Source organism: Python bivittatus, unplaced genomic scaffold (assembly GCF_059951505.1).
Source record: "Python bivittatus isolate LINGU-HERP-01145 unplaced genomic scaffold, Pbiv_v1 ctg000240_np1212, whole genome shotgun sequence".
In the NCBI taxonomy this organism is placed as follows: Eukaryota; Metazoa; Chordata; class Lepidosauria; order Squamata; family Pythonidae; genus Python; species Python bivittatus.
Genome location: NW_028277051.1, coordinates 2654240 through 2676440, shown reverse-complemented (window position 1 = coordinate 2676440; position 22201 = coordinate 2654240). Strand labels below are relative to the sequence as shown.

The 22201-nt window shown below is 48.3% G+C and overlaps 1 protein-coding gene across 6 annotated transcripts in view; it reads right to left on the bottom strand.

The window, feature by feature from the left end:
• Positions 1–22201, bottom strand: part of PIGL (phosphatidylinositol glycan anchor biosynthesis class L) — a 53543-nt gene that overhangs the window by 16315 nt on the left and 15027 nt on the right. For 5 of the 6 annotated variants that reach the window (XR_015795812.1, XR_015795813.1, XM_088138772.1 and 2 more), the window contains exons 3-6: positions 14210–14300; positions 8607–8674; positions 7020–7063; positions 540–673 (exon numbers count right to left, since the gene is read on the bottom strand). Coding sequence is in view for 4 of the 6 variants with exons in the window: in XM_088138772.1 (XP_087994898.1) it covers positions 540–673; positions 7020–7063; positions 8607–8674; positions 14210–14300 (337 nt within the window). In the remaining 2 variants the exon portion in view is untranslated. The remainder of the gene's footprint in view (positions 1–539; positions 674–7019; positions 7064–8606; positions 8675–14209; positions 14301–22201) is intronic. The other variant, XM_088138770.1, reaches the window with a different exon arrangement.

Here is a 22201-nt window from a genome sequence, read left to right as displayed (position 1 = left end):
TCCAGAGGACGTTTTAAGAACAAAATAAAGTGGGATGTTGAATCTGAGTAAATCTCATTTCCCCGAGGATCCCTGCGCGGACAGTTGGGCGCCGGCTGCCCGTTTAGAGCACCGAGTCTCTGCTGTTTGGGTTCGCTGGGCCAGACGTATGCTTGGGTTTGTTTCCCTCCTTCCCTGGCAAACCAGGGTTTGCAGAGGAGGTTGCAGCCAGGGTGGGTGAGGTGCCTTTGCTCAGCCCAGCCCTAAAACCTCTGGGCCATGTTGAGCTTCAGGGTTTAGGGGCCGTGGTCTAGACAGCAGATGTCCTGATGTTTTGCTGGCCACTGCGGCCGGCATCTTCAGAGGCCAGGGGGTCTGGAGATGCCAGTCACAGTTGCCAGTAGGCCATGGCCCCTCAACACCGCTCAACAGATACCGGGCCGTGAAAGCCTGCACCGCTAAGGAAAGATGGTGTCCAGCCCTCCAGATCTTCCTGCATATGGAAACAATTGCTTGGGGGAGCTTCTGGACTGGAATGAGGATGTCATGGATACGCTTACCTTGGCCAATTCTGTTTCTTTTTCCGTCAATATAAAGACAACATCCTGGTCTTTGTAGCAGCTGAGGGGGGCATCCAAGATGGAAATGTATTTCCGGAAAACGTTCACAGTCTCAAGGATAAGGAACTGACAACCTGGGTGAGAAACAGAAACAGCGGGTGAAATCCAACACGCACCTTTGCCTTCTCTCCTTTATAACTCCTTTCTCCAAAGCAAGCCCCGCTTGGCCCAGCGAGATTTCTAAGGTGACATTGGCCCAAGAGGACCGCTTTAGGTTAGGTTTGAAAGACAAGTTTATTAATGGATAAATATTATCCCAACAAGGCTCTGTTGCGCCCTCCAAGGAAAGTCTGCTCTGAGCTAATGAAAAAATGTCCGTATCTTTCTAAGAATTAACGCCCTGTACTTTTAGAGACTGTAGGAGAGCCGTGTTAGTGTCATGGGGCCAAAAATCAGAAGGAATTTGGCAGCCCCTTTTCTGACAAATACATTTTATGAAAAGGCATCAGCTTTTGCAAGCTGCACGTCATCAGTTGCAGTGAAGTGGCTAGATTGGTGTAGGATTTAAATTATATTTTGTTAGGTATATTTTGTTACATTTCGGGGTGTTTTTTTTATTGTTATTATATTTTGTTCACTTTATTGTCCTTTTGGAACAAGGGTGCCTAAGGGGGTTACCAATATCAGAAGGAGTCTGGTAGCATCTTTTCCAAGAACAATTGTTATTTAAAAGCTGATGCCTTTCAGTAAAATTTGTGCATTGGAAATTTTATACTTCTCCTTCGTCTTTAATGTCAGCATAATAGCTAAGAAGCTACTTGCTGCTCCAATTTTCTTTAAAAGCCCACAGAAAGGGAAAAAACCCAAATCATATTAAAAAATCAGCAGCAGCACAGCGCAGAACGTAGAAACCCTATAATCAGTTGCACTTTTTCCCAGGCATTTGCATACAGAAACCTTCTCAAAGCTGCTGTTCTCCACATGGGTTAGACTGGCAGGTCCCCGAGCCATGAATGAAGTATGACCACCTCATTTCCTGCCCACGAGGCTCTGGGCTGGGCGGACTGGGAATCAGAGGCCCGGTGTGTGTGGAAAGCTAAGGACTATGCTGGAGAAGTTGTTTCTTTAACCACCTCAAGTATTGATTTTGAACAGTATTATTAGTTGTGTATTATGTTTTACTATACAGCTTATTCAGGTGCCATGATGTGTCTACACCTACAAGATCAGAAATGTGCAAGGAATGATATTCCTTGTGACACTTTATGGAAGTGAAAGTTGGAGTCTGAAGAAGCAGAAGAGTATTGACTCTTTTGAGCTTTGGGGTTGGAAAGACTCCTGAGAAGACCATGCACAGCCAAGAAAACAAACCGATGGATCATCGAGCAAATCAGCCCAGAGTTCTCCCTCGAGGCTTCAGTGACCAGGTTCAGACTTACTTTCTTTCAACACATTGTGAGAGGACCCAGCTCTCTGGAGAAATCCATAATTGTGGGAAAGAGGATGAACAGCAGAAAGGTGGACAGACTCAGGTGATGGGTGCACAGTTGTAAGGGCTGAAAAACCAGGTTAGGGACTGATCATCTTGGAGAAAATCTATCTATGTGGTCACTAAGAGTGAAACTAACTTGATGGCACATGATCAATCAATCAACATGAAGACTCTAAGATAGTGTTGTTCAAACTTGGCCACTTTAAGATGAGTGAACCTCAACTCCCAGAATTTCCCAGCCAGCATGTCCACTCATCTTAAAGTGGCCAAGTTTGGACAACACTGCTCTAAGAGGACGACCAGCAGCAAGGGGGATGGACTCAGTTACCACAGTGATGGGGGCACCATAGGAAGACTTGAAGGACCATGTTGGGGACAGATCCTCCTGGAGAAAATCTGTCTATGTGATTGCCAAGAGTCAACATCAACTTGACTGCAGCACTCAATCAATCAATCAATCAATCAATCAATCAATCAATCACATATTCTGTCTTGATTCCTGCTTTGAGTATGACTGTGGGGGTGTGTGAATGTAACATTTGCACCCCACCTTTCCATGTACAATGTTCTAAGCAGGAAACCAAATAATTCACAGCAGTCCTCCTTCCTCTCAGAAGTTAAACCCTACTGAAGGGTAAGCCTAATGTGGTTAAAATACAAACAACTAACAGATAAATGTTCCAGCAAAAAAATTATCTCAAGCAGTAACAAAGCCTCATTGAGAAGGAAGGACTTTGCCCTGTGGCAGAAAGCCAACAGAGAGACAGGCGGGCGCTGGAAAATTGTAGTAATGCAGGTCCACGTCCTCAGCGGAGACGCCAACAGATGGCACCATCCGACCCAGGACGCTGACTTTCAAACAGGGTCTCCTTTCTGTTTTCTTTCCTTGCAACCTTGCACTGTTTCTAAAAATGGGAAGAGAGACATTTCCCCCTTCCCAGGGAGACCTCTTAGTGTTTGCAGGGAATTCCTGTCTTGAAGAGGTTGGATTTCCCCCCACTTCCATGTTATTCCTAATGCCTGGACATGCAAACTGGAGCTTGTGCAGAGAAGGGGTTTGGATGTGCACGTCTGACAAGAACAATTGAAAGAGTCCGCTGCCTCCAGAGAAGATGACGCAAAGACTGAGAGTGGCCTTTGTCTCTCTGAAGGGGTGCCAGGCAGAAGATAGAACAGAACTGCTCTCTTTGGCTTCAGAGGACAACCTCAAAGGGGTGGATATAACTGGGAAACGGATTTCAGCTATTTGATTGACTAGGTCGACATTGACTCTTAGCAACCACCTAGGTGGACTTTCTCCAGGACGTACTATCCTCAACCGGGACTTGGCTAAAGATTCCCAACTGATTATTTAACAGTGGGTTGGAAGGCAGATGTGAGACAGGCTGAAATCTCTTTGTCTCTTTTTTCTTTATAGAGGGGGGTTGGACTAGGTGGCCTCTGAGTGAGGTTCAGCTCTAGGACTAATTTTTATATTTCCTTCATAAGATGAAGCAGTCAAGGGTTGTAGAGAGTAAGAAGATGACCTTGACAGAGACATGCCAGCTCCGCTGCCAAGGCAACGAGGGGTAAAGCATTTTTTAAGTCCAGAAGGATCCAGATAACATTTGGAAGTGGATCAGGCAGATACCTCCCTGATTCGCAGGAGTATAAGAAGGGGAAGGAGATCCAACACAATCCAACTTGCAAAATTCTGTTATTAGAGCCAATCTCAATAAAAGTATTTTTAGCCTTCCTGTGGATCTGGTTTCTTGGTCTGGCCCACCTAGAGGGGCTGACAGGGGTGTCCACAGGGCATGGTCCAACTGCACATAAAATCAGGCAGAGTTTCAGTCGCTCCAAGGCAGCCACCACCTGACCTTTTGGATCATGCCCTGTGGACGTCCCATGAGCCGCACAGCCTGGGTTCAATTTTGTAGCCATGCTACTGAGACAAAGGCTTTTGAAAACTTAATTAATGAGGCCGCTCTTGCCGAACTGTGTCTGGTTTGGGGCATGTCCTTTGAAAGGACAATATGGAGCTGGTGCAATCTGGAGTTTCCAAATTGATAAGAGGACTGGAAACCAAGTTGTATCAGGAACAGCACAATGGCATGTTTAGTTTGCAAAGGTGAAGCTTAACAGGAGATACGAAAGCCGTCTCCAAATACCTAAATGTTTTTTACGTGGAAGGTGGACCTGTGCTCTGTTGACATGGGGGGTAGAGCAAGGGGAATGGGTTGAAGTGAAAAAAAATGAGCTTCAGGCTGACTCTCAGGATGATTTTCCTGATGGTGGGAGCTGCTCAGTAGTGGAATCGTCTGCCTAGAACAATGGTGGATTCTCTTTTGGAGGTGGGTGGCCACTTGGGGGTGAATTAGTGGATTCCTGCCATCCCAAGGTTTCTATGGGCACCAGGTTACAGGAGGCTATTTTGCCCAGTTGCATTCAGATTGTTCTCTGTTTTGTGAAACCACTCTGGCTGGATTCACACATCACATCTAGCCATGGTTGGTTTAATCAAGGTTCACTGGATAAACAATTGGCTTGGTGTAACAGGCTGTGAGAATAACCTTGGGAGACAGGAGGAAGAGCTGCAGACAAGGCCACGGTCGGCTAAATGAAATCTGAGTCCAAAGCAGGAATGGAATTTGAGAAAACGTCTCAGACTGGACCCTCCCTAGTTCTCTTTAGGATAAAAGCAGGGAGGGGGGAGGCGCATGGAGAGTTGCAAGATTGATTCAGATTACCCTTTGAGGTTGTCCAGACAGGTAGTCAAAATTATGAGCACTAATACTACCTTTATTGTAAGGCCACAATAACAGAATCTTGCAAATCTGAAAGCGCTTCCCCCCTCCCCAGCCTTTACTTTCCAGAGAACGGAGGGTCCCTTCTGAGATGCTTCCCACGTCCCTTTTCCTTATGTGGGCTGAGATGTCTCTTCTCTGACTGTTGTCTGGGCTGCGTTTCTTCCTCCTGTCTCCCAAGGTTATTCTCACAGCCCATTACCTGGGTTCCCATATGAGGCTGACCATAAGCCATGGTTTACAAGCCACAACAACTGCAAACACCTACTATGCTAAATCAGAACCCAACCAACCACAAGCTGCTTTAGGGCAACATGTGAATTCTGGCTGACCCACTTGTCTGAACCTGTCAGTGTCAGGAGACACACCAGTGACTACCTTAAATTTGCCTTCCCGTCAGGGTGCCCTTCAAATACCTCAGACTCCCAGCTGTGACAGGCACATAACTGACATATCTAGAGGCGCCCGATGGGAGAAGCTGCCCTACATTCACCCTACCGAGGTAGAAGTGCGAGATCTCCGTATTTTTCCCAACCCTATACTTTGCAGCAAAGCTCCCCTTTGCTTCTTTGCAAGGTGGCTTTCAGGGTAAGTGAGAAGGACTGGGACTGGGAAAGAAGAGGGAGAATCAGTGACTCTCCCCACTTTTGGTGGGGGGAAGGAAAGAGGACACAGAAGACATCAATGTCTAATTTTTTTCTGTGCCCAAGGCTGGTACCGGAGTACCACAGTTTCACAGACCCGTTTCCCAGACAAGGCGGCAGGGGACTGCTGCAGACAGATGTGCCCTTTCGGCTCCCCGCAAGCCTTGACGTCACCAGCCCTTTGCCGAAATCCCCTTCTAATACGACGACCGCTCTGGCCTCCCAGATCAAAAGACGACGGACCAGGAATGGCTGCTATATTTGGAAGGGCTTAGCCTAAGCAGCAAGTTGGGTGTCCCTGGGCCGGGGGTGACTGTGGGTCAGGGAAGGGGTGTTGTGATTAACGAGGCATCAGATGCCGAGAGCTGTTCCAGAGTGATGTTTAAGAGGAAGAGCCATCTCAAAAGGGGCTCAATCTCTCTCTTAATCTCACAGTTAAAAGAGGATGATCTCCATTCACAGGCATCTACTCCAATACCTATGTGGCTGCAAGAAAAGCACCTTTACCACCTTAAAACCCCATCTACCAACTGTTGGATGTAGGAGGCTGAAATATGTCAATGGTGGGCCTGATCTAGTAGGACACTCATGATTTTTTTCATCTTCCTGTATCCTTTTGTTCCTCTTTCCAAGAAGAGCCGGTCAAATGTCCTCCAGAAATCTCAAGAGGCCCTTTTGTTCATCTTCCCAACTATTCTGCCCTCTGTGTAGACCTTCTGCTCTGTTCTCCTGGTTGATCATCCTAGGAAAGTGGGTTGCACTTTTCAAAAATCGCCCGGACTAGTAAACACACCCTCTTTTTCAAGCAGGCCTAACTGGGAGGAGGTGGAAGATGAAAATAAATGTATAATGCTCCATTATAACATAAAGATGGGGGTGAACTACCCTGGGAAAGCTGACTGGCCAATATCAGGGGACAGAATGTGAATTCAGACATGCCCAGACTTTCTAAAAGAACAGTTGAGTACAAAAGTCTGCACAACTTTTTGAAGGCCACGCCGGAAAGATTTTTGATAGCATATTTAATAGCAAAAGAATAGCCTCTTCCACTGGAAAGCTATTGTGAGCAGAGGGCTGTGTTTAGTGTATGGTACAGCCAAAAATCAGGAGAAGTGTGGTAGAATTTTTTCAGACTAGCACATTTTATTCAAAGGCTGAAGCTGTGAAGCTCGCGAAAGCTTCTGCCTTTGAATAATGTTAGTCTGAAAAAATGCTACCATGTTCCTTCTTATCCCTGGACATACGTATTTCGAAGGTAAATAAATGCTCTTTGCTTCACCTTTTTTCTTCCTTTCTGGCCCACATTTTTGACAAGAGAGTCTGCCTACCAGACAGAAAGAACTCCCCCCAAACAATTCTTCTGAAGGTGCACGTTTATAGCTCTTTTGCACCAGGACATTGAAATAAAAATTAGAGACGAATGGCTTCCTTTATGGTTTAGCTCTGTTAACCAAATGGCTTCATGAATAAAATGGTTTTGTGAACCAGAAAGCAGCCGATGAAGCAATGTTTCCAGATGTGTGTAAAGAAACAGAAAAAGAGCCCCTGGCTCACTCACTAGCACACCCACCTTCCAGAACCTTCCTCTCCGAGTGCAAGGACCTGTGAAGTGCAAACAGGACAGAGGTGAGTAGATGTATGATGGGGCTCTCCCACCCCCTCCACCCCCTGACGGTTCAACCTGTGTATCTGGTCAAAAGTTCTCTTCTCTCATTTACCGCCAAGCTTTAGTTGCACGGTTGTAACGTTTAACCTGCCTGGCATAGTAAACCATCCGTGAACCGTGGATCTGATCCAACTGCAAGGGAGCAGATTTAGGCTAAACATTAGGAGAAAGCTGCTCCCAAAAGTTTGGGAGGGGGCGGGCAGCCTTGGGGGGTGCTGCCCTCTCCTCTGCTGGTCCTGGATGGGCAGCCACTGAGTCTTGCCCTTGAGGGGACCGAAAGACCAGGCACGTCTGCCAGGTTGGAGAGTTAGGCAAGGAAAGACTGCGCCCCAATTCCCACCTACGAATTAAACGGGATGGGGGGAGGGGGACGGTGGGGCACAGCCAAAGTGACATCCTACGAGGGCGGCAAGTGGAAACCTGAGTAGTAGCAATCATGTTGTGCTTTCTTGATAGAATAGTGTGCAACAGGGAAAAAGGAAAATATTCTGGCTGGTTACCCCGTCCTGCAAAGCTGTTCTGCACCCCTTCGCTGCTCTGGGTGGCCTGTAGGGGGCAGCCTCCTCTTCAGAACGGGTTTTTTCCCTTGCCAAGTCCTAGTGTTACACAATGCCCGCGTGCTGCACAGATGGGGGCAAAAGGGGAGACCCCAAAAGTTGCCCACCCCCTTGCTTATGGCATGAGATTTGCAATGTAGCATCATTATCCAGACAAGGCGATGGGGGGAGCGGTGTGTCCCTGAAGCTCAAGGGTGTGTGTGTGTGCGTGTGCATGTGTGTGGTTGTAACAGCTGCATTCCCCTGCTGCCCATGATCAACTGGATTTTGGGGAACAGGGGGGATAAAGAGGGGTCGTGAATAGCTAGCACCAAGCCAAAGAAGCAGGTTGGTGGGGCCGGAGCGTGTGGCTTGTTCATGCCAATACAATTATAATTCATTTTTTATCCACTGTCATCTGTCTAAGATGGTCGAGGTGCGTTTGGGTGGGTAAGAGACAGGGCCTTGCATCCTATGCCAGGGGTTCAACGTGAGCACCCTTCTGAAACGTGACATCTTACAGAAGGGCTGGACTAGCAGTTGAGGGGCTGGGACAGGATCGGGGAGGCTTGAATCTGAGTCCACGCTCAGCTCACTCCGGGGAACTTTCCAGCAGCCTGCCCAGAATGTCGCTCTGCAAAACAACTTGGAGGAAGAGGTGCTGTGCGTGCCCCCACCCCCCCAGTTCATGGAGGAAAAGCAGGCTGGACGTCTCAGAAATCGATCAATCAGTCCAATAAACACACACACCCCCAGCAAAATTTTCCTTCTTTTTCAAGACGGCTGACTCCAGCTGCTTTCCAGCACACAATCCCCTTGTGCGGGCAGAATGCGAACATTTTCTAATACAGCTCTTGTCGTTTTTGTTTTAAAGTGCACCTGGCCGTCGGTCCCCCAGCCCAGGACCGCCGGTGGGACGCACTGACCGGGATGCAGACCGTACCTGACGGCGGCGTAGACAGACCGGTGGTTCGGGTGCCCGCTCACTCCCCTGGCATCGAACGTCACAACCTGGAGGGGAAGAACCACGAAAAGTGACTGTGTGATTTCTACCCGGGGGCGAGGATTTCTGCCCTCTCCCTTATCACGGAAAGACAGGATGGAAATTTCTAAGGCACAGAATGAATCAAGACCAACTTCCGGAGATTTTTATTCCCACAGGATAAGAGATGCTGCTTTGAGCATGGAGCCAGGCTTCGAAAGGGAACAAAGAAAAAATCAGGAGCAAAACAAAACACCGTCTTACAAATATAAATTTAATAACGTGTAATATAATATTTAATAAATGTAATAATTCTAATATTTATTCTAATATAAGTTTAATAATAAATAAAAATAAATAAATAATGACCCATTAGACGGGGGACCCCAGGACGAACGGACGCCGAGCCCCATCTTTTCTGCCACGACTGTTTTGCCAGGCTGACCTTAGTCTGAGACCCGGGTCTGGTCCCAACTTGCAAAATGGGGAAATGGTGGGAAAATGCAGCCCCCACCCCAGTGGGTAGCGGTATGTAGTAAGCTCTCCCTGAAAAAAAAGGAGCATGCAAATCAGGGAGGTCTGGGAAGGTCAAAACAGTCAAGATGGTGGCTGAAAAAAAGGAGTCTGCAAATCAGGGGGGTTGGGAGGGGTCAGAAAAGTCAGGATGGTGGCCGCAACCATACAATTGAAGCCCTGCCCTTTTTTTACATGCATTACATGTAAAAAAGAGCGGGGCTTTGATCATATAGTTCTGGCCACCATCCTGATTTTTTTTTAATACTGTTTTATTGTATTATAAGACACAACTAATACATTATATCAGTGTTTCTCAACCTCAGCAACTTCAAGATGCGTGGACTTCAACTCCCAGAATTCCCCAGCCAGCCATGGCTGGCTGGGGAATTCTGGGAGTTGAAGTCCACGCATCTTGAAGTTGCTGAGGTTGAGAAACACTGCATTATATTATTTGGGCGCAGTGATATTTATTCAGTATTAACCAGAGACTTTTAACACTATGATGATTTAGGTAACTGAAACCTTTAAAGATGGGGGGGGGGGAAGTTTATATCAATATTAACTAGGCTTTCTGAAACGTTCACGTTCACAGACATAAGGTTGCTTACGTCGTACATCTGGAGCTGAGTGCAGTGTTGATAAACAGCTGCCAAGTGCATTCAATTATTCCGTTATATAATGAACATTTCTACCTTCATACTGAATACCAAGCTCTCTCCTGTACTGCTACTTGTTTAGGCCTATCGGAAAAGAAAAAGAAAAAGAAAAAGAAAGCCATCTTGACTTTTTCGACCCCCTTCCCGTGGACACCCCTGATGCCAATCCTTCTGAAAGGGGCTTCTGGGGGCTCCTCCAGAGGTCTGGGCGTCGCAGCTCCCCTGATGGCGTCGTGGGGCGCTGCCCTCTTGGGGCAGATGGGAGAAGACGCCACCCGGGTTTCTCGCCGATCCGGTTCTAGTTCTTGGGCGATGACTCACCGCGGCCGAGCCCTTCGCAGCCCGGTTGCCCCAGGGAGGAGCAAGAGCAAGGAAAAAGGTCTTCTGATGCTTTCCCTCCCACCCACACACATTTGGGGAGCAGCTGAAACACCCTGAGCCACCCACAGCCTGATCTGGGGCGGGGGGCTCTCCGTGTGGACCCATTCTTGCAGCCGCACCAACGGGCAGAGGTTTCGGGGAGGGGCTCGTAGCGCAAAAGGGGGCAGGACGGGGATGGTTGGACTCCTCCTTCAGCCATAGGAATGCCCCGGGGGTCTCTGTGCCCCCCTCCAGCCGACTCACAGGGTGGTCGCGGGGATGAAAAAGGAGGGAGAATGTAAGCTGGAGGAAACTTAGGTCAGGATCTAAAAAATGGGTGCTGAAGAAGGGAGCACATCCTTCAATGCGGTCACGCTCTGAAGAGCCAAGGGGTGGCCCAGTCTAAATGGATCTATAAAGCCACCTAAGAGCTGGTGAGAGGATGATGACGATGACAGTGATGATGATGATTTATTCAACTACTACGCTGCCCAACTCCCGACAGCTCTGGGGGGGGTCACAACAATCGAACAAAGAATGAGGCTAAGATCAATAAAAGAGACCGAGATGAAAAGATGATTGGGAGGATTCAGCGCCAGAGGAGGGGACCCATTCCTCAAAGCGCCACCCGTGTTTTTCTAACTGAGAGGAGCCCCGATTCTGGGAGTCATTTTTCTTCTTAAACCACAGAGAGCAAGCGCCGGTGGTCAGTCCCTCCCATCAACGCCCCCCCAAGCCTGCAAGAGATGCCCAGGGTGGCCAGGCAGCGTTTCTCGCCAAGGGGCACTGGCAGCTTGAAGCCCCCCACCGGCTGGGCTGCTCCCCCTCTTGCCAAAGACCCTCAGTGGTCTTTGTGGAGGAAGGAAATCTGCCCCATGCTCGGGAGGGGAGGGGAAAACCCACCAGGGCTTCATCACCACATTCCTCTGTGTGTGTGTGAGTGTGTGTGTGTGTGAGCACCTTCAAGGCAGTCTTGACTCCGGCAACTGCGTGGACAAATCCATAGGGTTTTTGGGCGAGACTTTTCAGAAGGAATTTGCCCTGGCCTCCTCCTTCCTGGGGCTGAGAGAGAGGGACCGGCCCCATGGTCACCCCGCTGGCGTGGTGCCCAAAGCAGAACTCACAGTCTCCTGGTTTCCAGCCCAGTGCCTCTAACCACTACACCAAACAGCCTCTCTTTAGCAAGGACAAGACGTAGCCTGCCTCCAAAGTATACTTCAAAACGTAATAAAGCCCCCCCCCCTTATTTTATCTTCACTCAATAAATTAGCATCCTACTGATGACCCTTCGTTCTCCAGAGTCAGGTTGCGTTGATCAACCCCAAAACCCAGCCGGGCTGCCTCTGACTCCAACTTTCCTATTCACTAGACCAATGTTTCTCAACCTCAGCCACTTTAAGATGTGTGGACATGCTGGCTGGGGGGTTCTGGGAGTTGAAGTCCACACATCTTAAAGTGAATGTGGTTGAGAACCCTTCCATGAGACCGCTAATACTCATCCAAAGTCATGCGAAAGAACTAACAGACCTAACTTTGACACCAGGACTCCAAAGAAGGGCAAAGTACAGTAAGATCAGAGCATTTCAACTCCCCAGGACATTCAGCGGCCAACCTCAAAGTGACCGTCTGGGAAAAACAGGACTTTCACCGCACTGTTGAACAAGAGACGGCTGAGCTCATGTCCATCAAGACATCTCAGGAGGCCTCGACACACCGAATAAGCTTTTGGGATTTTACGGCTTCGACGATGTGCCTCGGCGTGGCTGTTGGGCAGCCGTGGAGAAGTGCCAGTTACCCCAGCGAGTCAACAAGAGCCAGCGCTGAACAGCCTGCTCTTCGGAGTTCACCCGGGGCCAAGGCAAAGCCACCCTCTGCCAACAGATGCTTTAACTGGATCGTGCCCTGACAGCCCTCCCTCCCCGCCCTCGGAGAGCTGGAGCCGGCAGCGTAAATCTTCCAGGCAGAAAATAAATTCCTCACTCCGCAGCTTGGAGGGCAGAAGCTGGGGCTGAGCTTGGCTGAAACTCAGCCGTGGGCGGCTTCAGAAGGCCAGACCTGGGTCGTTCCTCCAAGTTCCAGGGAGGAAGGGCAAAAAGGGTGGCAAGGCGAGAGGGCATTAAGCGGCCTCCTTGTCTCTGGGGCGGTCATCCGTTTGTCCAGAATGGTCTGAGGATTCCTCTCCTGGGCAGGGGCTGGACTAGAAGATCTCAAACATCCCTTCCTATCTGGGATTCTCGCTCTTCTTGCTGCGACCGAGCTGGGGGCAAAGAGGGGCGAGGAAAAGAGAGACTTTGTCTGGGCGACTGGTCACCCGGCAGCATCTCCCTTCCCCCTCACCAGGACCTATCTCCACCTCGCCTGACCCATCAGCGGTGTCCGCGGTCAAGACGGCAGCCGCGGCCGTGCGACTGATGCTCCGTGGTGCTTTCTATAGGCGTTTCATGTGCTAATAAATTGCACCAATTTAACCTACTGCCCTAACGCGTTTTGCCAATGCTGGTGCCTGAACCCGGTTATCAAGTCCACCGGCCCAGCTCCACAAAGCACTCCGCGTGGCCCAGTTTTTACAGCTGTCTTTTCGACCCAGCAGAGTTGAGGGAACATCTCCAGCCCCAGACTGATGGGGACAAGCGGGTCTTGTGCATCTGTCCACCCCGGTGGCTGTGATCAGATGACTTTGGGACGGTGTGACACCAGCCAGGGAACGCATGGGGATGGTGGTAGCAGCCACGCTAATGCTGCCACCTAATTATAAAAGCAAAAACATTCTCGCTGGCATGGCCAGCTTATGCAACCCTCCCAATTTTATGCATTTATTTGCTAGATGTATATCTCGCTTCTCCTTTTGGAGCTGAAGGCCACATACGTAACGCTCCCTCCTCCTATTTTCCCTTGCAGCAACCACACTGAAGTTTTTTCTAAAGACAAAACACAGATACAGCCCATAAAAAAGCAATACAATCACAACAAAGAATTAAGGAAAAAAGGTTTGTCGTGTGGACTTCAACTAGGATGCAGTATTCATAATAAATAGAGATTAAAAAACAAACAAAGCCATAATATGCTGATCAAAGTAAAATATTCCAGAAATTGGGAAGAGGAACAAGAAGACTCTCCGGAGTCCAGGGGCCGCCACCACTAAGAAGGCCCTGCTTTCAGCTCCTGCCACCCCAACTTCATCCTGAGATGTTCTAAACAGCCAAGCTTCTTTTGAGGATGGTAGGGGATGGGCAAAATTTTGCAGAGAGCCATATTTCCTTCCAGTATCTTGGACCCCAAACTATTTAAAGTTTGGAGTCCTTGGTGTTCTCTGAGCTTGGCGGTTTGCTTGCAGACATTTCATTATCCGACTAGGGAACATCATCAGTGCGAGGGAGGGTGGGGTTTGCTCCCTGTTTATATACAGTAGCTTGCCCTGTTTAAAATTTAAATGAAGGCAAGTGTCTAAAATTGGGCTTGGAAACAAAAACAGTAGAGGCTGTCCTGCTTAGCAACTGCCTTGTTTAGCAACCATTTGCAGTCACTACAGTGATGAAAAAGTAACTTTGTGACCAGTCCTCACATTTACAACCTTCCTGTCTGTAAAGCAAAGGAAACCTGAAGTAGGTTCATAAAATTGTGGTGTTTCGCTTAGCGACTGCTTCGCTTAAGACCAAGTTGCCAGTCCTGATTGTAGTCGCTAAACAAGGAGAAGAGGCTCTGCTTATCCCTCTCATTATCATTTAATAGGGCTATAACAGTGTTTTTCAAACCTGGCAACTTTAAGATGTGTGGACTTCAACTCCCAGAACTCCCCAGCCAGCATGCCATTTCATCATCTCCAAACTGTACATTGGATTTTTCATGATTTAATTTATATGCTAATCAATCTCAATTGAGATTGTCTGGAGAGGGAGTTCCCTCCCTCAAAGACGCAATCCTTTCTTTCAATATTTGTGGAACCTCTTGAAAAGTTCTTGGTACTGGTGCCATCATTGTGTCCTTTTCAGAAGCATCCATTTAAAGAAAGAAATTCTTAAAATACTGCATTACCAGGTTGATCTGGTAGGTTTTGATATGTGAGAGGATCAGCTCCGCAAGCAGAGGTACGTCCCAGTCAGTGGACGGATGGTCTGGAAGTTTCCTAGAAAGGAAAGACAGAATGAATGAATGAATGAATGAATGAATGAATGAATGAATGAATGAATGAATGAATGAAAAAATCTTACAAGCAAAAAGAAACTCTAATTCTAACACAAACAATACAATCACCAGTAATATGGCCTTCAAAGATCTGAAGGGTTGCCACATAGAAAAGAGAGTGAATTTATTCTCTGTTGCCCCGCAAAGGGAAAGACCAAAACCAGTGGATTAAAACTACAAGGAAAGATTTTCAGGCTAGACATCAGGAGGAGCTTCCTGCCTGCACAAGCTGTCAGCCAATGAGCAGGCTGCCCCATGATGTACTAAGTCCTCCGTTGCTGGAGGTCTTCAAACAGAGGCTGGATGGTCCTCCGTCAGAGGTGCTCTTGATTTTTTTCCTCCATATCCTCCATAAGTAGGGTGGAAGAACCAAGGAGTGGTGAAGTGGGCTGGGGCGTATGGACAGTACTGGACACACTAGTAGGTGAGTGAGGCTGGCTGGGAGTGGACTGGATCAGCCTGGCTTTATCCAAGGGTAGCAGCTGAGTCCTGTCTTTCGTTGTACCATCACTTTTCCAGCAGTTAGCAACTTCCCTGGCTTCTCCCTTTTTCTGACAGGGTGAGAGGTATTAGCAGCCTGTTCGGGGTATAAGCAGCCAGGGAAGCTTCAAAGGGATGGAAAGATATGCCACAGCAAAAGCGTAACACCGCAGTCACTGCCAAGAAGAAAGTCCACCAAAGACCAAGACAAATTCAAAATAAATTCCCAAGCAACCTGGCCATTTGGATAGAAAACGTCAGACGTCAAGTTTAAAAGGCCATAAAGACTTGGCTTTTCCCCAGGGCATTAAGGCTCAAGTGCCAGACGAGCCCGATATATATGGGCTTTGAAATTGCAAGTTTGTTAAGCAGTGCCTTATTGCCTTAGGATTATTTTTAATTGTATTTTTGTTGTATTTATTTATTTAACCAATTTATATAGCCCCCCATCTCACCACAGGCGACTCTGGGCGGTGTACAACAAAGCTAAAAACAATCAATAAATACATTAAAAGTATAAAAAATCAAAATAGAACTAAAAAGGATGTTACAAATAAGAGAGCCACCTCACTAATCCCCCCGTCCTCTGGGTTCCCCAGGCCTGCTGGCATAGCCAGGACCTTTACGGGGATTTTATTAAATTGCTTTTTTCTATGGATCGGTTGTTCGCTGTCCAGAGTTATTTATTTAAGGCGGGCAGCCATCTATCTTTTCCAAATAAATAAGTAAATAGGTTGCAAGGCAGATTTTGGAAGATCCCTCGTAAATAAATCCCCAGTAAGTCCATTTAAAAAGGGTTTAGGGCCCGGGATGTGGGAGGCTGCCCTGTTCCCTAGGACAACAGCCTACGAATCTCTTGAAATCAACCAGGGGCAGAAAAAAATGGAATTATGATATATGGATGTGATGATTAGTTAAATTAATAGATTGTATGTTAAGAAGTAGTTTTAGAGTAAGAGGTTATTATATGATCTGTTTACATCTGCTTTATAAGAAGTCGGAAGTTATTCTTTTTGTATTCCTTTTTCCCTCTTCCTTTTCTTTGATTTTCCACCACTTTTGTATTCTTTATCTCTAACTTTCTTGCTCTCTACCTTCCTCCTCGATTATTAGTTCTTGTTTGCTTTTACCTTTATGCCTTTCATAACTTAATAACCAGGGCCACCAGACCTTGGCAGAATAGCAGGGTATCATTTTGACGGCCAGCCGCAAATCCCGCTGATGTGCCGTCCCAGATCCTGGATCAGAAGCAAAGTTGGCAGGCTGCCTTTCGTGCCCACGTTTTCTGCTGGGCACCCAGGCAGCTTTCAGTAACCTCCCTGGATGGAGGTCACTCGAGTTCAGTGGAAACCAACAGCGGGAGGCAGAGGATCAAATAAATCCCTCTGAGCTCAACAACGTGACAAGGAGCCAAAATGAACTCCAGGCCATTGCGGAGGGAGAGCACGCAAAAATGCAGCCTCAAGTCGCCTGCTGAGCTGAAAAGTGGGTTAATTGGGTACAAATGTTTTATCCAGTCGATTCCCAAAACACACCCAGAAGGGGAACATATTTTTTTCTAAGCACCTATGATTCGGAAAGGGGCTAAAATGTATTTTATTTTTTGTAAAATAACACTATGTAAATTATGAAATGCATTTTATATTTTATTTTTGACAGTGAAGGTAGTGGTGGGTGAATAACTTATTTTTTAGGATCAAGTATCAACAGAAAAGGAACAGGCGGTCAAGAAACATGCCACAGACTAGCCCTTGGTAGAGCAGCCATGAAGGCCTTGGAAAAGATATTCAGATGTTGCGATGTGTCTCTACCTACAAAGATCAGAATCGTGCAAGCCACGGTTTTCCCTGTGACCCTCTATGGAAGCAAAAGTTGGACTTCGAAGAAGCAGGAAGGAAGAGTATTGACGCTTTTGAGCTTTGGTGTTGGAGAAGACTCCTGAGAAGACCATGGACAGCCAAGAAAACAAACCGATGGATCATTGAGCAAATCAACTCAGAGTTCTCACTTGAGACACAAATGAACAGGCTCAAATTATTCTACTTCGGACACATGATGCAAACACCCAGCTCTCTAGTGAAGGTTCTGATGCTGGGAAAAATGGAAGGAAAGAGAAGAGGATGACCAGCAGCAAGGTGGAGGGACTCAGTTACAGTGGTGATGGGAGCACCGTTGGAAGACCTGTAGGACCAGGTTGGAAACAGACCATCCTGGAGAAGGTCTATCTATGTGGCCGCTAAGAGTTGACACCAACTTGATGGCACATGATCAATCAATCAAAATGTATTTTCATACAAATGGCTGGCAAGTTCAACCCTTCAATTAGGCACAGGCAAAAGATTCAAGGAAAATGAAAGTGTCATGTCCTGGGGAAACTGTCCCCATTTCCCCACCAGATAATCAAAACTGCCCCAGTTTTCCTCTGTACAGGATGGAGAATGTGGGGAAGCAATCTTAGTTCTGCCCAATGCAAAACAGGTTCCATATCAGACAATCCTTCAAAGAAAAAGAAAACAGGTCCTGTGCAAATACTTGATACCCCCTCCCCCATTGATTGATTCAGAGTGCCAAATCAGTCTGACAGTTCAAACAAACTGATCTGAATCAACCTACACAGATTTGCTGATTTTCCACCAAGGCACGTGTTAGTCCAAACTGGACTAAGTCAAATGGGTTCAGTTTGAAGTTCTGGTTCAAATAGATTTGGGCATCTGAATCAAATCAGGTTGGTTTTCTTACATGTTCAAACCAGATCAGACCCAACTGGCACAGCCACAGTATTCAGGAAGTGGAGTGCCCATTGTTCCTGCCATCTCAGATTCAGTAGGACCATCTGGAGCATGACCAACAGTCCTTCCCATCAGCATATCAGAGGAGAACTGCAAAAAAACTCTAGTTGCCTTGTTCTGTGGAACAGCCAAGATCAACTCAAGGTTTGGGGGATAGCTGCCTCCTTGGTCTTGGCGGCTAGCTTCCCAGCCCAAACAGAAGCCAGAGAGGCTTCTTCTGTGCCAAGGACTGCAAAGTCTACGGTGACCTTTCCAACAATGCAGCCCAGCCAGCTCAGAAGCTTGTGAAATATCTGATATTTACTGGGTTAACTTGGCACCAACTGGGTAGCTGGGAGCTCAGGTTGCAAACACTGAAATGAAGACTTGGTTAAGGGTGACGTGAGTTTTCGCACATTCTTAGGAGCAGTTCCAAGGGGTGCTCCTCATTTCTCTCCCAGTAGTATCTATAACTTGTCCTATGATTCAATTCATGTTATCTTTACTTCTTTGGTAGATGAAGTAGATCAAAACCCATGCAGTTCTGAAGTCAGGAAAATTAGAAAAAATTCCATACTGACAGCGAGCATGAACCCAGGGTGAAAGATGGAGGACCAGCTGTCATTCCTTCTCCCCACTGGGACTAATCAGAGCATGCAAGAAGACATTAAAGTTCAGACACATTTCTATCTCTGCCACCGTTTCCAAACTGGGAGCAAATCTGTTCCATGAGTATGTCAGCTCAGGTCTGACCTAACTTCTAAAGAAGGTTGGAAAGACATCTAAAGGTTACTAGGTTGGAGAAGACCAAAGACATAAACTGACTGTGTCCCATCAAGTCAGTGTCATCTCTTAGTGACCACAGAGATAGACCTTATCCAGGATGATCTGTCTCCAGCCTGGTCCTTCAGGTCTTCCAACGGTGTACACATCACCACCATAATCAAGTCCTTGCTGCTGGTTGTCCTCTTCTTATCTTTTCTTCCACTTTGTCCAGCATGGTAGACTTCTCCAGAGAGCTAGGTCTTTGCATAATGTGTCCAAAATATGATAATTTGAGCCAGGTCATTTGTGCCCCATTTAGAGTCCTAGAATCACACAGTTGGAAAGTCCCCTAGTCCAACTGTCCCCCCTGTTGAGTGCAAGAATTCAAATTAAAGCTCCCCAGACAGATGGCTATTTAGCAACCCTCGGAAACCACCAGTAAAACTACACCTGGGTCAGTGTAGAGCAGTGTTTCTCAACCTTGTCACCTTTAAGACAGGTGGACTTCAACCCCCAGAATTCCCCAGCCAGATTCTGGGAGTTGAAGTCCACCCATCTTGAAGTGGCCAAGGCTGAAAAGCACTGCTCTAGCCCCGATGCATCGCTTCCACCTTTCCTCTCTGGCTGCCTGAGAACAGGTGCCCTTTCCAGCTTGCTCCCCCCACCCCACCCGCTGCAATGCAAACCTTAGGCAACCTAGGACCGCTCCCCCCCATGCTCCGGGATAACCCTGGGGCAGCTCCAGAATGCCCAGCGCTCGCTCGCCACCACCCTGCGATACCACAGCATCTCCACTTTGGCCCAGAAAAAACGAACCGCCTTCTGCTGGGGGCCGATCGTTTTTTTCCTACAGCTGTTTACATGAGTCACAGGGAGGGCAGAGTGGGGAGGAAAACCACTCTCGGTGAGTGATGCCCTGACCCTCCCCGAGATAGAAAGAGGCAAAAACACTGGCAGAGACTGGCGTTCCTCTGGCCTGCTCTCCACCCTCTGCCAAAGCAGCCGTTCCAGCTGTTTCTTATTCCTGAGTCATAACTTGGGTTTTTAACCTTTGTACGTCACCTGGAGTCACTGGTGTGAGATGGGTGGCGGTATAAATAATTTAAAGAAATGAAAAGAGTCGCTGTTTGTTTGGAGCTGACCACCATCCCTGGCAGCTCCCTTTCGGGGCGGGGGGCGTATCGGAAGGACCCAACCTGATTTCCCCCCACCCCCAATCGGGTGAAAAGCTCCAGACAGGAGAAGGTGGCATCCAGGGAGGCTTTTGAAGAGGTGCCTAGATATAGGAGGGGTTTCCGCTTTGATGGGGGGGGTCTCCTGCACCCCAGGCCCCGAGAGCTGCTCATCAGCCCAGACCGCGGCTCTTTGGAGAGGGAAGAGAATCGGCTGCCAGCAACGCCTGCTAGCAACTCTCAGGGTTGGGTGAACCCCCCCCCCGTGGCCCCCGTGATGCAGAAAGACAGACTAAGGCTAGCTTGGTCCACAGGGAAAGGAGGTACAGAATTTTATTTCCGTAAGCCGCCCAGAGTCACTGTGAACCAAGCTAGCCTTAGTCTGTCTTTCTGCATCACGGGGGTTGGCATCCATATAAATTGCTTTAATCAATCAATCAATCAATCAATCAATCAATCAATCAGGTAGGAAATGTCCCACAATGGCCCAATGCCATCAAAAGCCCCCAGGCAGGGGTATGGCCAAAAATGTCGATGGAGGGGTGGTGGTCGTTGGGGCCACGCTCTTGACTTTTTTGACCACACCCTGCAGACACCCCTGCCCCAGCAAAGTGGGAGGCGGTCAGCGAGGCTGGGCCAGGGAGAGGATCTGCACCGTTGCTCTGAGCTGAGCAGAGACGGCTGGGATGAAGCACCCAGGAACACGCGCAGATCCCAGGTTAAAGGCATCCGGGCCAAGAGGGCAGTTCAGAAGTGACCCGAAACCCGCTTTCATCCCAACGTGGACAAAACGTGGGCGGGCACACAACGCCGCCTCTTGGCCTGCACCCCAGTTACGGGACAAGCCCACGAACCTTGCAGTTGTTCTTCCCTGCAGTTGGCGGTGCCCAAACCGGGAGACGCTGGGGTTAGCTTTAATGATTCCCGTTGCGGTGAAATAAAACACCGCCATTAGCTGCCGGCAGAAGCTGACCGTTCTTGGCAGCTGTGGGGGAAGAGGAAGCAGGGAGCAGACACATCTGGAATTCGGGAAGCCTGTCCCGGGCATTCTCACACACCTCCTGCCATCTGCGATCCCAGCTAGTGGATGACGGGTGGTCGGAACATATCTGTATTTTTTTCACCCAATGTTGCATCTGCGTATTTGAGTTTGTGGGTGTATTTTTAAGGAGGTTTTACCTCTGTGTGCCTCCTTGAGTCTCCTGATTGGGCGGCCTGGCAAATCTCATCAACTGGTATTATTCCAATTCCACCAATCTTGAGTCATTGGGGAGTCAGGAAGCATAAAAATATGGTAGATGGATGGATGGATGGATGGATGGATGGATGGATGGATGGATGGATGGATGGATGAGTTGGCGTTGGCTGGTTTTCTTCTCTGTGATTTGAGACCTACCCAAAGGCTCAGGAACCATCAAAGTAGGGCCCGCTTATGTACGAAGTGCCCAACAACGCTGTTGTTTGTAGCAGGGCTGTCATACGTTGTTCCAAATTTAGGCAAGATCGTTACCATTTTACAGAAGGCAAATTGAGGAAATAGGAAGTAACCCTTTGATCATCCTGACTTCCTTGTGTTGTTCTTCCTTCCGGCTATGCGAGTGTTGTCCAAACTTGGCCATTTTAAGATGAGTGGACTTCAACTCCCAGAATTCCCCAGCCAGCCATGGAATTCTGGGAGTTGAAGTCCACTCATCTTAAAGTGGCCAAGTTTGGACAACACTGGGCTATGCGGACACTCTTGCACTCCATGTGGTGGGCCACACACACACACACACCTTAATTCTCTAAAGCCAGAGCCAGCCTTGCTAAGAAGAGCAATGCTACAGTTCCCTCCTGCATCTTGTGGGAAATCAGCATCCCCCATTATTTTCCCAAAGCTTTACCTAATCTTTGCATCTGGCTACCGCTGAGAAGGTATCCGTGGCCACCTGGACTGCCTGCCCTTGTGCTAAGCCAAGGCCCAGCGCTAATGCTCCTACCCAGCCCGTCCCAGCCTCTCACACCCCAACTGTGCAGATCTTCTTTGGAACCTGAAAAGGAGCAGCCTCGTCTGAAGAAATCCCTGAATTCCAGCCCAGGCAGCTATCACGGATCGGGTGTCCTCAAACCTCAAAGACTCCTTCAAGGACTCCTTCAAGGAATAGACCCAGGCGTGTGAGTTTGCCCGCCTTGGCACCAACGCTGGGAGCCTCCTGCCCTGGCTGGACCAACCAGACCAGATCCCCAGGCCCTCCCTGCGGCCTCCGCGGAGACTAAGCGGGTCCCAGCTGCCAAATCAACCTCTGTATGTAGCTGCTCCAAGGACGCGTCTGCCCAGAATCCTTTCTCCAGCTCCGCATGTCTATGGCAAAGAAGCAACCACAGGTCTCCTTGGCAGAGCTGCCCCTGTGGGAACTGGGCTCAACCACAGGGTTTTTCATTCGCCTCCTCTAAAGCAGCCCGTCTGGAAGGAGGAGGGTTGCAAAACCCCCACGTCTTCCAGGAATTGCTGGCAAGGAAAGCTGCCTGTATGGCTTTTAATTCCTCGTACTGGGTTCTTTAAACCAGTATTTGTGTGCTTCTGTCAATAAGCAAGGTCCGGGATTTGCCTTGCCAGGACCAGGGGTGGGAGGAGAGGGAATCTGGCCTGCACCCTGTCTGACGTTTTCCCTAGACTG